At 31.7% G+C, this 15415-nt stretch overlaps 4 protein-coding genes across 7 annotated transcripts in view; 2 read left to right on the plus strand and 2 right to left on the minus strand.

Moving 5' to 3' along the window:
* The window catches only part of LOC143917200 (uncharacterized), a 90805-nt gene extending 89193 nt beyond the window's left edge, over positions 1-1612 (plus strand). The window contains exon 9 of the mRNA XM_077438669.1: positions 54-1612. Coding sequence (XP_077294795.1) covers positions 54-496 — 443 coding nt within the window. The 3' untranslated portion in view covers positions 497-1612. The remainder of the gene's footprint in view (positions 1-53) is intronic.
* Positions 1152-5255, minus strand: Atac3 (Ada2a-containing complex component 3). 2 transcript variants are annotated; one of them, XM_077438696.1, is made up of 10 exons: positions 4998-5255; positions 4384-4477; positions 4149-4301; positions 3876-4073; positions 3601-3811; positions 3352-3417; positions 3180-3277; positions 2983-3109; positions 2306-2874; positions 1152-2029 (listed from the first exon to the last, which is right to left on the minus strand). In XM_077438696.1, the coding sequence occupies exons 2-10, from the start codon at positions 4432-4434 to the stop codon at positions 1811-1813; spliced, it is 1692 nt and encodes a 563-aa protein (XP_077294822.1). In that variant the 5' UTR covers positions 4435-4477; positions 4998-5255; the 3' UTR covers positions 1152-1810. The 2 variants fall into 2 exon arrangements, with proteins under 2 accessions (XP_077294822.1, XP_077294823.1); XM_077438697.1 differs by having other exon boundaries at positions 4552-5095.
* On the plus strand, positions 4725-8911 carry LOC143917224 (uncharacterized). Its single transcript, XM_077438708.1, has 2 exons — positions 4725-6486; positions 7783-8911. Exon 1 carries the CDS (start codon positions 5874-5876, stop codon positions 6327-6329), a length of 456 nt encoding a protein of 151 aa, XP_077294834.1. The 5' UTR covers positions 4725-5873; the 3' UTR covers positions 6330-6486; positions 7783-8911.
* A 5147-nt stretch (positions 8912-14058) lies between these two features.
* The window catches only part of Fas1 (fasciclin 1 Fas1 domain-containing), a 168290-nt gene continuing 166933 nt past the window's right edge, over positions 14059-15415 (minus strand). For 2 of the 3 annotated variants that reach the window (XM_077438690.1, XM_077438692.1), the window contains exons 10-13: positions 14811-15022; positions 14572-14734; positions 14347-14494; positions 14059-14263 (exon numbers count right to left, since the gene is read on the minus strand). In XM_077438690.1, coding sequence (XP_077294816.1) covers positions 14067-14263; positions 14347-14494; positions 14572-14734; positions 14811-15022 — 720 coding nt within the window. In that variant the 3' untranslated portion in view covers positions 14059-14066. Of the gene's footprint in view, positions 14264-14346; positions 14495-14571; positions 14735-14810; positions 15032-15415 lie in introns of all 3 variants that reach the window. The other variant, XM_077438691.1, reaches the window with a different exon arrangement.

Below are 15415 nucleotides of genomic sequence, written 5' to 3' on the forward strand. Positions count from 1 at the left end.
ATTATTGTAAAGATGTTTTGTTGTGTCTAATTTTCTAAAACTTATTATTTCAGATCCATGTGATAGTGGATATGATGCAATAGCTTCTCCTCCAGCTCCACCACCATCACCTCCACCACCTGCTTCTCTAGAAATAGTCACAGCTACAGCGCCGCTGCCTCCCTTATATCGTTTAAAACCATCTAATCATTCCACAACTGCGGAGAGTACTAATCAGGCGTCAGATTCGGAATTATGGTGCTTGTTGCAAGATTTAGCAGCCTTATTGCAAGTTAAATCAAGAGATGCCCTGCTGAAACAGATTCACTGTGGACCAGGTCCACCGAGAGATTCCCTCAAAGAACTTCGTATGCAGGAATTTTTAGATAGAGCTCAGTGTCAACAGCTCATGTCGGCTGGAGAGAAGATTAACATTCGGGCATCTAAAATAGCCCTCGTCAAATATACCGATAAAGTGAAACAACTTTTGAATATTGAAACTGTTTATGTTAGATGATAAAATGTTTTTACCATCTTGTGTTCGTTGACAACATTGAATTATTGTGTTACAGTGAAATAAGTGGTTAGATTTTGTGTTTACGTTATTAGTATTTCAATTCAGTTACCAAGAATGAACTTATGAAAAATATCAATTTTAATTAACATTGCAAGGAGTGAGTTTGTAGAACAACTGTATTATTTTTTAAAAGTGCATATATGCGTTCGAAGATTGTCATGAAAATATGCTGAGAAAAATATTTTTTAATTTTTAAATATTTTTATGCAAGACTATTATTAATAAATTTATTTTACGTTAATTATTTTGTGTTATTTAGGTACTTAAAGTTGTTATGTCGTGATAAAAAAACAATAATTTATTATCAGATAGAAGGTAAATGGGATATATAGCAAATCTAGTTGTGAATTTTGTTTATCTGTTTTGTAATATAAATTTTTTAATAGACGATTGATTTACCTTTTCTTGTATATGAATGATGTTTATAAATGTGTGCATATTTGTGTATATGTGCCTGTTTCTATAAGGTGCTGTTTATAAAATATATTGTCATTAAGTATGTAAAAAATATCGTTTTATTATTTTTATGTACAGTAACTACATATAACGAAATTATTTACCATTATTTTATTTTAACTTTTTTTTAATTGACATTGAAGAATTATTTACATATGTACATAGTAAGATTTACGATCTATGCAAATGTATGAATTAAAACTGTGATTTTTAAATGATTGTTCAGGGGGCGGATGCAATTTTATAAAATTGTAGAACAAAATTTAGTTCTGTTATTGTTTAAAAAAAGTTGTAACATGTGATCTTGTCTATATATATTATTATACATACATATGATATAATATATGCGATTAGCAAATTATTACAATTTCATAATATAATATTTTTTTCAATTGATGCCGTTTTTTATTTTGTATTGATATCAGAAAGAACTTCTAAAGTGGTACTACGCCACTCTTCCTCATATTTCTTTGTGAATCAACATCTGATAGATAAATGTATGTATGTATTTGTAATTCGGGGACACCTATAGAGTACTCCTACTTGATTTTCAGATATATTTGAACCAAAACCTAATCTACAATAATAAATCTAGTTCTGAAACATAAGATACTCTAATTATTATAACCACCCACCCCAGAAGATCTTTTCAGAAAATATCAATACATTATTACATATATAATTTATTGTCTGTTGAAAAAAATTCTCATTTTTTTGTGTACAAAGAAATAACAAAGGTATTGTATTAAAATATATTTTATTTCAAGATTTTATAAATATGTATTATATGAAATGGTTTCAAGTACCATCCATCAGGGAATGACAACTTAATTTGTTTTTAAACAATATTAGTTCTGCATGTGTTTCCTCAAATCTCTTCTTATAATATTCTGATTCTATTTTTGCTAAAGCTAATTCTGACTTCAATTTATCCATTTCGCTAAGATTTCTATCTCCATCGGGTATCACATTGCATTGGTTGATCGGCAAAAAACTATCTAAATTGATTTCACTAATCTGTAAAGATAAAGTATATTCATTTAATTAAATTTCTGAAATATGTATAATTGGGGGGCTCGTTGTCTAATCATGACATTTTCACTTTTTAAAATCTTACAGAAAACCATAAAAAAACATTAATTTTCAGTGTTGCGCTGGCATTCTGTAGGAAATTCAGTACCAAATTAAAATTTTTTATATAAATCTGTGCGAAAAAATAAAGTGTCAAGAGAGAAAAATAACCTTATCAATTATTATGTTAAGTCATGTTGACAAATAATTTAATCAACTTACCCTATCACTGGTACTTGTAACATTCATTTGGACACTGGCATCTGGAAGACCACAAACTTTATTCTTCTTCACTAGAACTTTCATAGTGTTCGCTAAACTAGAACCACTTTTTAATTTTATAATTTTAGGATTCCTTCCGGTTGAGATTTGTCCCAATCTTAATTCACCTTTTGCAGGAATTGTAGAGGTGGGTAGTGTGAAACCATTTTCAGATTTTTTTACTAGAGTAATATTAGGAACTGTTTTTATAGGCACCACGGTATTCATAATTTTTACATTTTTCGTTGAAGATGCTACTTTTACAGGACTAATGCTAGCGTTTTTGGGTAACTGTACAAAATTTAGGCCTGCATTTGACGCTGCTTTTTTTAACGTTTCTATTGGAAGCTTTTGTAAAATATTCGGTTTACCTTGGGCTGTCATTGCTAAGAATTGACTACTACTTATTGTATATATTTTTGTATTTTTCATTTTCGATGAAGGTAATATAATAGGTGCTTTTTTAATTTCTACCGATTTTGGAGGTTCCTTTTGAAGATTTACATCCTTAAGTACTAGTTTTCCAGCATCTATAAAAATACGTGTGATTCAATCTTTATATTATATGCATACATATTTAATTTACAAGGAAAAATTATGTAACTAAATAAATTATGCATTGGTTTTATATTCCTTACCCGATAAGACGACTTTTCTACCACTTTGAATTGCCGAGTTTACAGTATTGGTACTATCGGTAGGTAACATCGTTATTCCATATTTTTTTAGAAGTTGCAGTGTTGCTTCATTTGGTGCATCTTCAACCTAATGGAAGAGTTTTCAAATTTAATTCCAGTTTTATATATTTTTTATTATTAAGTAAAGTAATAATTACCTGAGGTAGTAAAGATGCAAGAACACTTTGAGCATCTTTTTCAGTATCTATATTATCAGTTTCGATCTCACCAATATTGTCACTGTTGGCTTCCTTTCCTGAAATTAATGATTGAAATAAAATAAACTTGTTTAATATTTAAAAATACAAAATTATAATGCACTCTTTGTACCATTATTTAAATTAAGAAGCTCATCTTCATAAATTAAATTATATTTCGAGGTAGGCCGTTTACTTCCTGACAACAAAAAAGTATTTTATAAAATTTAACGTTATAGTTACAATACATACGTATATTAAAGAATTGAGTTTTTTGCAATATATGACTAAAGAAAACCAGAAATGGAACTTTATTACAAATTAGCAATTCAAAATGATCTCATTAATACAGTTTTAAAATGCAATAAAAATATATTTTTACCATTAAATGTATCTACACATGGTTTGGAATCCACTACAGTAGATTTTTGGAGTGTTTGTACAATTTCTGGCCAATTCATTTCCATTGCAATTGTTAGAGGTGTTTTATTAAAGCGACTCACAGCATCCGTTTTGGCACCGTAACTAAGGAGGACATGAACACATTCTTCGTGTCCTCTTTCGACTGCCCAATGCAACGGAGTCATATGAAGCTAAAATAAAATATATTTAATTATAATTTCTGATTATAATTATAAAAACTAATTATTCGCTTACCATATCTCGACAATCAACATCAGCGCCATGAGTGAGTAGTAATTTTGCAATTTGAAAATAGCCTTCATATGCTGCAAAATGCAAAGGCGTTCTGTCCACTTTCGTGCGACCGTCTTTTCCGACTCCAGCACGTATTAAAATATCGCAAGTTTCATAATGATTATTCATAACAGCTAAGTGTAAAGGAGACGTACCAAGCTAAAACACACATATTAAAAGGTTAGTATTCAAAATAATTGACATAATCTTGTAAATAAACTAAAGAATAAATACCCAATCTGTTGTGATGGGTGCTCCTTTTCCTAAAAGATCAATTACTCCTTGTGAATTACCTTCTCTGGCACAATGTAAAAGTTTTTTTCCTATTTCTAAAATGGATGTGTTTGCATTTTTCTGTACTGATGTTAAATCATCTTCCAAGTCCACCTGTGCATTAAATTTGTCTTTTAGTTACACGTTTCAAATAGATGACAAGCGTAATGAGAATTGGATATATAAAATATTATACTGGGATAATGTTGATCGCGTTTAGACCGATAATATCTTTAGCACAGATCATGTTCAGTTAGAGACTCGATTGAATGAAATGGGCGGTCTGTTTTCTGAAACAAAATTGTTTTGTATTAAAAAAAAAGAATTATGGTTGACCATATGCGTGGCAGTGTTATTGTATTACTTTGGTTATGGACATAATCGTGCAAGAACGGAGCTGGAAGGACAAGGAGGTCATATTTCATAACATCGTATACAATGGTGCTAGGCATATATAAGAATCTTATAATTTGAAAGGAAGTTCGAGTAAACACATTCGACAGCATATGTCAAAATGAAACGTCAAACTTGGATGTTAGTAGAGCAATAGTGTTAGTAGAGGTTCGGAGCGCGGGGGCGCCTCTGTGGGCTCGGAGCCCCATCGGACAGTCCGTTGTTAGAAAGTTTGGTCGTAACCGGAAGCGGAAACGATCGGCATAGAAACGGCGCTCAGGATGAGGATATGGGGCGGCGGCCATGCTGCGGCGCGCCACTTCCTGTTCCTGTGGCGGCAGTGCGATACGTCGCTTTCGGGGCGTTCGGGGCGAAGCCCAAATGGGGGCAACGGGGGCAACGGGGCCTCCGCCTCACCTTGTCGAATATTTGAATGATCGGGAAGCGCAGGAGGGGCGAAGCGGCCCCGCGGCAGGAGACTCCGCGCAGCCAGCTCGCCCGCCACGCCTCACGCCGTCACTTAGCCCGCCATTTTATTCAAACATTGCACATCGACATTTTTTACCGACTCGATTCAAAACCTTTTCATTCAATAAACATAATCAAGATAAACTTCATTTGGATTCTGCAATTTATTATTCTATTTATTGTTAACATATGCAATATTTTTCGATCAGTTACATGGTCGATAAATATGATGTCATGTTCCTATGCAAGCCTCGATAATACGAATTTCGACTTTGTGTTAATGTTTAGTTTCGAATTAAACAGCATATTATGAATGTATTATTAAGTTCGAAGTGTGAAAGCCGACGAAAAGCATTCATATTAATTAATTTTTATTTTATCTATGTACGCAGTAACAATAAATTAAGTTTTGTTGATGCAAAAATTTGACTGAGATTTTAACTGATTTGAACTGAGAATCGATCACCGATTGAACTTTCATGATCGAAAAAATGTGTGAATGTGTGTCTAATAATCCGTATTCACGATTTTCGTGACAAAAATTATCGTTTGCGCGATCGCAATGTGCGAAATAATCTATTTACCAATTCAAGCAACATAAATCTTGCCACATTGAAACTTGGTAACGTTTATCAAAATGCTCATTGTTACGACTTAATTTTTTTTCCAATGTAGGAATCTCGTCATCGTCATCGTCATCGAAACATTCGAGAATATTCCGCAACAACAAACTACATCGAGCGGAACGAAACCCAGACGACATACACCTGCAGTCATTATATTAAACTCAGGCGGAACGGCGCCAAATCCAACTCAAGCGGAACGATGCCAAAATCCTTCGAGAATGATCCACCCTTCACACTCGAGCGGAACGAAACCCAGACGACACACACCTGCAGTCATTATATTAAACTCAAGCGGAACGCCCCTACCAGTCGAGTGGAACCAAAACGGTCGAAACACGCCGCCACCATTAAAATACATCGAGCGGAACGGCGCCAATCGTTCCAGAAAATTCTACCCCTCGACAAAAGAACATTCCTCGCTTACGCATCAACAAACCACCACCATGGGTCAGGCGATTCCAGAAACACTATAAAAGGAGGTACAACCCAAACAACGCCAGTCGACCCACAGCAGCAAGCGTCGACACACAGCAGTAGACCAGTCAACGTACAGCTCCTGACCAGCCACCACTACACTACGCGGACTTGGAAGATCAACCAGCCGGACGAGCCAGCAACACACTGCCGTATCCAGAGACCTTCTGAACATAGCTGAATGCCGAGCCAGCGACACTCTACCATATCCAGAGACCGCTGAACGACATACTTTTGCCCACAAATACCGTACCTTTGTACAACCATAGGCAAACAATAAAACTTTATAAAACTAACACAACAGTGTTTCGTTAGGCCGGGATACGGTCAACACACATGTACCCCGCCTACACCAATTTTTTAGATTGACTGGAAGTGATATCTCCCCTCTCCTCCTTTTTTTTTTTTTTTTGGATTAAATTATCTCCTTAACTACTGAACGAACTGGACCGAAACTTTTTTACATGTAAAGGTCTGTTCATACTTAACAGCACTGCACGACTCCGTTTCAAATATGTCATTTTATTACATTTCTATTCATATCTACCTACACGTCGCGGTCAGGTCACGTTCACAGCACTTTGGCCGAGTGCAAGGCAAACGGCTTACTTATACATTGCAGGCCATGACGATACGGCGCAATATTGCTTACGTCGTATTGTCGAGTACTTACAATATGAATGCATACACGTGCATTCGTAGCTACGCGTCAGAATACAAGTCAGCAAAAATGCTTCAGCGTTTATCGAACGAAAAATTATCTATAATCGCGTTGTTGTTGGAAGAAGAAGCTCAAGAAGGCAATAAAAAAGCACGGAGGCGTTTTGATGTGCATCCCATGTTAAAAAATAGAAAAACCGAAGGAGAGTTTTGGACACTGTATAAGGAGCTTGTGGATGAAGGACAAAAAATTTTTAAATATTTACGTAAAAAATTAAAATATTTTTTAAATATATGCGCCAAAACCATGTCAAAAGATTCCCTAAAAATTGTCCCTATTGATAATTGGTCCAAAACAGCAAAGCGGCAGACTCATGGCACGTAATAGTAATTGTAGGGCTGTTAAGTTAATTTTAATGTTAAATAATTCGTTTGCCACTTCTAATGCTCTTTTTGAAGTGGCCTCAAAAAACTAAATTTGGTTAATGAATTATAATTAGATAAACTTTGGAAATCCACCAAGTCTTTGTCCTCTTTAGTTAAGGTCTGATACTGTAAAAGGCCACATGACATTTCCTCTGAAACATTTCGGCATATTGAACTGAAATTTCATATCTAGAAGTTTAAGCATAATACTAAGTAATAAATACAATTTAATGAAGTTCCGTCAACCAGAAGTGGCAGTTTACTCTTGTTCAATGTTTCTTCTAGTATTTTTTTTGACCAGCTTTACAGTAGTCTTCGACCTTACAAATGAATTATTTAGTTTACTTTTAAAATTAATGTTTCAGGTCCGATTCTGGTTCATTACTACTATTCATATTGTAACTTTATTTTAAATCAATCAATCTGAAAGCACCCATTGAAATTTCAATGGGCATAAAACTAGTATAAGTATAATAGTACAGTGAGGCACCAAGAATTTAATCGTGGGGGTAATACCCCATGATTAAAATGATAGGCTAAGTGCATAGAAATATTTTTTTGCAGATTCAATAATTTATTTAAAGAGTAAAAATCTAGCTTTCTTTTTTTACTAGTAAAAAATAAAATATAACGAAACTGAATCAGCAATCAGTCCTAACTTAATGCTAACTCGACATATTTGGTTTTATGGACAACTTTGTACTCTAAGCCCGTCTTTACACAGGAAGGATGGATTAGACCGGCACCGCGCCTGCGCCGGGTACTAGGCTCAGTGTTGTATGGGTGGGTATGCACTGTTTCACACGTCCGGGACTTGACGTCCTGGATTCATCCAATATGTGTGAAACAATGCATACTGTTAAATACGTTTAAAACTGTTAAAGATTAAATAAAAACACTAATATATGGTAAAGATATTTATTTACATTCCTACAATCACTGAAGCATTCATAAAACGTATCTCAACATTCAAAAGCTGCATATTTTTATCTTTCCTATAAAATTCTATAAATTTCACAGATCATAATAAATATGAATTATTTTACAAACTTATCCATAACATTTGACAAATTTTAAATATTACATCTAAAACACATTAAAATATTATCTAACACTCATTAAAAGGATTATAAAATAAAAGTATTAAATAAATGTGATACATAGTAAAATCATATATTTCTTTGTATGTGTCAATAATGTACATATTTTATGTAATTTACATATATATTTCACAGCATAAGACACTGTGTTTGCAAATATTATGTATTTATTATGCCAAAATAATAAATAAATGTGATACTTTGATTAGGCAGTGTTTTATACATACATCCTAGTGCCACTTTTGGGGGCATCATGTTCGATTTATTTTTTCAGTCATCTCATTCATTGAATCATAATATGTACGCACATAAAAGTTATTTTATATTGACCTATGCCTTTGTTTGCTTTGGACGTTTGTTTTCAATACATCGACCAAAATTTGATGGGATTCTAATATGTAATATCAAACTATTAATTCTAGCTTTTACTTAATTTTTTAATAGAAATAAGCTCAGCTTGTTATTGTTTAAGTGTTAGCAATTAATTACGTGAAAACTAAAAAGTAATCAGTTGGGTAATTAAAATTATTTTCAAGCAATTAAAATCTACTTAACTGACTGCACCATCGGCAACGCCAGAAAAAAAAAAAAATAATACTAAAAATGCATTCTCATTATAACTCTAACTATAATTTCCCTTACAAATATACAGCACAGTAAAATAATTAAATTAAATTTTGTGTTCATTTAAAGTACGGAAAAAACTTTGGTATCATTTTAAATTATGACATAAAGTCGTATGTATGTATGTGATATGAAAAAATTTGGACAGAGTTTATATATCATAGAAAATTGTCATTGTAACAGCTTTGATAGACATTATACAAAATCGATATAGAATATCGATTTTAAATTCATCCTATATAAAATAAAGCACACTTATTCACATACAAATAATTATGTAAATACCTATTTATTGTATCGAAGCCTTAGGTTACTTATATAAATTAGGTTACATTATAGACAAATTAAAGTTTTATTTGTGTAACTTTTTATATAAGCGGACCCTAGAGCAGTGATGGTCAAGAATGATTTCCAAAATCTCAGAATTAATATTTTATATTTTTCTCATTGTAAATTTCTAATTTATGTATTATAAGTAATTATCTATCTTTTCAAAAAAACTAATTTTGAAGTGTAGCATTCTGGACTTTCTTTTCGATGAATGTGATGATTTACTCTTAACATGGATTAACAGTAGCCAAGATAGTACATAAGTTGGTGATTACAAATTATTACAAATCATAATCAGGAATTCTTTTAATTGATATCTTATTATTTTTAACATTAGATATGTTGTTGGAATGTATTAAGAACTATTATAAATTGATATGCTTGTTTTTATGAAAAAAAAAATTACAAAACTTTGAAAATCTTGGCTACACCTTCATTTAATATTGTATTTATGTAATGATTTATGTATTTATATATTCCGAAGTAAAGCATTTTTTTTAATTATTAGATACATTTGTATACATACATATATAAGCTATAAACTTTTCACAAGTTTTAGCTTGTATAATACATATATCAATTTTAAACATTAAACTAATCAAAATGAGTATAATATTATTGAAAACAAATCACGTTATTAAAATCATACCTTTGTGGGTGTTGATTGAATGAAAATACATATATTAGTTATTTAATGTGTAATAAAATTAAATCGAAAATTTGAAATTTAATAATACATTTATATGAAAACTTCAATTGTGTTTTATTAAATAAATCTATATATTTATGTACAGACACATTTGTAATATAATTTTTCAGCATTGTAATATTATAACGGTAAAAAGATCAAAGAAAAAAAATGCAGTTCTTTGAATGAAATCTTGTTGTTGGATTCGTGTTATTCACATATATTCTCTTTTTATCTATTGATTAAAAATAAAAAGGAGGGGTTTATATAACTCACTTCATTAAGGTATGATTTTAATTAAATAACTTACAAATACAATGTTGCAAGTAATTTATTTGAGGCACAGTAAAAGCACAATACCTAAAATAAATATTTAAAAATAATATTTACATTATATAAAATAATGCAAGTAATGTCATTTTAACTCCAGGTTTTTATGTGACTTATAAAAAGAGTATTATAATGAGTTTATCATATAATAATAATATGGAATGTAATTGATTGATAATAAAATTTCAAAAAATTCATACATAATAAATGTCTATCTGCATAATTATATTGAAAGTATTTTAAGTGATTTTAACAGTATTTAATTGTGGATGTTATTATCATACAATAGATATGTTTAGAATAACATTGGTACATACACTATTATTGAAAAAATTATATGTATGTATATAATATATTTCAAAATAAAAGCACAACAAAGAGGGTTTTGACCCTACAGAAATGTGTCTAGTAAATAATGGAATTTTTACAAGTAATTTAAAATTATAAAATGTAGAAAAAAACATATACATATATAAAAAAAAACCACCGATTAATTAATTGAATTTGACTTGAAAATAAGTTATTTATCTATAAGTGTTGGATATATTGAATGCTATAAAGTTAAAGATGTAACCACACGAATTCAATAAAATTATAATTCGAATGTAATATAAAATTTAGTCATACAATTTTTTTTACAAATAATTACTAATTTAAGACGGATTCAACAATGCCATATTATGGATATAAGTTTTTTTTTAAATATTATATTATATTTACGTTGGTATATAAATATTAAAAAATCATAAATAAGTGGTGGGATACTGCTGGAATTAGTATACACCATAAGGAATAACATATTTACACTGTAAATATGTATTTTACCATTGTCATAGAGAAAACCATAAAAAACTTAGTGTTACATATACATATCAGTGGCGTATATTGGGTGTGTGCTAGGTGTGCGGCGCACACCCGTGAAAACCAAAGACCACATAAAGTAGTATTTTAATACAAAATAATGTGTTGTTGTATAAGCAGGCATTGATGTGTATGGTGTATTTACCGCGTGCGCTAAATGTATGGTGTATGGTGTGGTGTGCAGTCTGCAGCGTGTTGTGTGATGTTAGATGTAGTTTGTGCGCCGCGACGAGAGAATACCTATGCCGTGCAGCAAATTGGTGGGTTTGGTTGGAGTGTGCAGGCGGATATTCGCTTGTATAGGTTTGTTCGCGATATTAAGACGTACGGTGTGCTACGACTTCAGAGCACCGCGCAACAGTCGGCAATTGACCAATGCGATGCGGCACGTGGTCTCGTACTTTTTCGCACATTCGTATTTTTATGGTCATATTATTACCTCTAATAACTAATAATGGCTAACAGTGTTCAAGACATTTTAACTATTCCGTTTTCAAATAGAAGTTTTGAGATAAAATTAAAAATAATTAAAGATGGGAAACCGTGTCCGTCTCTTCCAAATTTATCCAGTTTGCATAAAGAAAAAACAAAAGTTTACACTAGACATTTTTGCGTTTCAAATTATAAAAAATTCGAATGGATTACAGGCTGTGAAATTCGATCCAAACTTTTCTGCTGGCCATGTTTATTGTTCTCCAAATATATTAATGTGTGGAACAAAGAAGGATTTGCTGATCTCAACCATTTGACAGCAGCACTGAAGAAACACAAAGGATCGCAGGCACACGTTCAATCATTTCTTTCCATACAAATGTTTGGCAAACAACGAATCGACGTATTAATTGACAGTCAACGTAAAGCCGAAATAAGTCGACATAATGAACAAGTAAATAAAAATAGAGATGTTTTAAAACGAATTATTAACGCAATAATCTATCTAGGAAAACAAGAACTGTCCCTGCGAGGTCACGACGAGTCATGTAATTCCGTAAACAAAGGCAATTACATTGAATATCTAAATGCTCTTCGAGAATATGATTCTGTTTTAGATACTCATTTAAATACTGCTACTACCTTTCGTGGTACTTCTCCAAGTATACAAAATGACATAATCGAAGCAATCTCTCATGTTATTAAAGTTCATATAAAAAATGAAGTAGAGTCAGCAAGTTTTGTTGCTATTATTCTCGATGAAACTTCAGATATAATGACAAAATCACAGCTCTCAACAGTTTTACGTTTTGTATGTAAAGGCAATGTACATGAACGGTTTATTAGTTTTACAGACGTTAGTGCTGATAAAACATCTAATGGTCTATTCTAATGGTGAACATAGTTGAAGAATTTAAAATTCAAGACAAATTGGTTGGACAGACTTATGATGGAGCAAGTGTAATGAGTGGACACGTAAATGGTTTGCAATCCAAAGTCCTCAATGCTTATCCTTTTGCTCTTTTTACACACTGATATGCTCATGTATTGAATTTAGTATTGCAGCAAGGTCTTTCTGATATTAAAGAAAGTAAATCATTTTTTCAAACTTTAAATGGATTGTCTACATACTTTTCAAAATCTTCCAAAAGAGTATTCGCTTTACAGGAATTTGTGACAAAAAGACTTCCCTCTGTAGCACCCACAAGGTGGAATTTTACATCTCGTTTAAGTAGCACAGTACAACAATACAGAAGTCAATTTACATATTTTTTTTCGACATGTTATAGAAAATTGTGAATTATGGGACACAGATACTGTTATAAAAGCACGAGGGTTTTTAGGCTTTTTAGAGGATTTTCAAACAATTAAACTTCTTCAATTTTTTTCAAAACTGTTTGGAATAACTGATGTTTTGTATAACATTCTTCAATCTAAATCTTCGGACGTTTTATATTGTTGTAAAAAAATTAATGATGTTTTGCAGCAACTGAAATACGAAAGGTATAATAATTTTGAAATGTTATGGAATAATGATTTAAATGAAAAAAATGATGATCATGATCGTAGGCCACAAAGATTAAAAAATTATTCAGAAGTAGAAGATAAAACTTCATTTCGTCAATTATATTTCAAAATAGTTGATAGCATAATCGCACAAGTCGAATGTAGATATTCTTCACTTTCCAAATTAGAATATTTCCACCTTCTTTGTAATGATAAATATGACGAATATAAAGAAAATTTTCCAAATGTTTTAATTAATAAATTAAAAGATTTTTATGGATCACTGTTTGATTATATTCGATTGAAAAACGAACTCATTGTGCTATATTCCAGCTCTGAATTTTCAGAGAAACCTGTTCATGAATTAATACAATTCATGACAAAAAATAACCTCGAATCTGGTTTTAAAGAGGTGTTTAAGCTGGGAGAATTAATATTAACGATACCAAGCAGTACAGCTTCAGCAGAACGGTCTTTTTCGGCGCTGAAAAGAATAAAAACTTGCTATAGAGGTACGCAAGGTCAAGATAGATTATGTGGCCTTAGCTTAATTTCAATAGAAAAAAAGTTATTGGTGGAATTAAAACAGAAAGACACATTCTATGCAGACGTGATTGAAAAGTTTATGTCTCAGAAACGTCGCATTGAACTTATGTATAAATAACTAATAAATTAAACATTTTTGTAATGCAAAACGAGTATTTTTTTTTAATTGCTAATTTTATACCCTACGCCCTACGGCATACACAGCACACCCGGTATTAACACCCACCGTCCGCCACTGATACATATAATATGTGTATAGAGTATTTAAGTTTAAAATACTTAATTTTCTATCAGATCATCACATATATATGTATACAATACAATACAATATATAAATCACAAGAAATTATATAAAAAAAATCACACTCAATGTTTATGGCAACTATTTTTTTTCCTTTTTTATTTTTATACATTTTTAACGTATTAGAAGCATTATTAGATTAGTTGTTATGAGTGCAGCGAGAGTTACGGCAATGCTTGTTCCACTGCCTGTCACTTGAATGTCGCTCTCTTTCAAGAAAGGATAGTCGATGACGTGGATAATACCATTTGTGCATTCAACATCGGGTCTAAATACATGAATCCATTCATTCTGCCATTCGACGTAGTAACCTGGAATTTGTCGATAGAACAGATCTATTAACCACAATGCGTTTCAAACAATACAAACATAAGCACCAAGTGAGAAGACTAACTGTTATCAGACTCTCTAATCCGTAATCTCAGCGAATCTCTCATAGTGGGCAAAAGCACACCCAACGTATCGTTCGTAAGATGTTTAATATCAGCCATTGTGTATGCACGATCGGAAATGACTAAATGGCGCTCTAGAATTTGTCTCGTCTGAAATGAGAATAAAGTGTGAATACCGTTTTAGGTATACTATAATAACTAAATTTTGTGATGAAATACTTATTTACATGATAGCTGAAATCATCCATGAACATTTTCTTGTGGGCAGACGGATATTCGATTTGGAATTTTTGCCACGCTTTATTTCTGGGCACAAAATATGTGAATCTGTGATTAGTATTATTTAATTGAGTATTGAAGAGGCCCTTTTTGCCGAGGACGTATGTGTCACTGAAAAAATTGATACATTTGATATGTTACATCAAATTAAAAACTATAAATGTAAAGTTAGATATAAATGTATTACTTAAGCATAGGGTCAGTTTGGAGCTTTTCCAAAATATTGGAATAAGGCACACCGAGAACTCTATTGATAATGTGGACGATTCCGTTGGTGGCGGCAATGTTGGGCTGGATAACTGTAGCATTTACACCCCCACCTTCTACTGTCAATGTTTGATTATTACCGTGATTGATAACATTGAAGTATAAGTTCTTTCTGTCAACCGCTGTTTGTACCTGGAAGAGCTGAAGAGGTAACACCAACAAAGAAATTTGACAAGCAAGTCTACGGTTAGGCACATATGTACACATGCAACTTTACATAATATACGTGAGTATAATGTAAAGTTTTGTTATATATTAGTTGGTAAAATGCAATTATTAGTTAGTACTGAAATGCATTCAAATTATATATATGTATGTATGCAGCGGTGTGCTGTCAAATTAATATCAATCAGTTCTCTGTCAACCTTTAAATGGCACCCCACAAAGAAAAAATATTTGTTCTCGTTAGATTAAAAATTTATAGAAACTTTGAAGTGTCTTTTTTTTATTTATTTTTATATAATTAAATTATATAATATGTACAGAGAAAACACGTTTCGAATAAATGATAGATTTCTAGATTTC

Source organism: Arctopsyche grandis, chromosome 9 (genome assembly GCF_051622035.1).
Source record: "Arctopsyche grandis isolate Sample6627 chromosome 9, ASM5162203v2, whole genome shotgun sequence".
Classification (NCBI taxonomy): domain Eukaryota; kingdom Metazoa; phylum Arthropoda; class Insecta; order Trichoptera; family Hydropsychidae; genus Arctopsyche; species Arctopsyche grandis.

Bases quoted from the DNA above. Each gene is read 5' to 3' on its own strand.
- Atac3 (XM_077438696.1), bottom strand. From the start codon at position 4,434: ATGATCTGTGCTAAAGATATTATCGGTCTAAACGCGATCAACATTATC. The intron at 3,418-3,600 runs GTAAAAATATAT...TTTTGTTGTCAG, and splicing joins ATGTGTAGATACATTTAATG to GAAGTAAACGGCCTACCTCG. The intron at 3,110-3,179 runs GTAATTATTACT...CTCTTCCATTAG, and splicing joins TTGCATCTTTACTACCTCAG to GTTGAAGATGCACCAAATGA.
- LOC143917224 (XM_077438708.1), top strand. From the start codon at position 5,874: ATGCCAAAATCCTTCGAGAATGATCCACCCTTCACACTCGAGCGGAAC.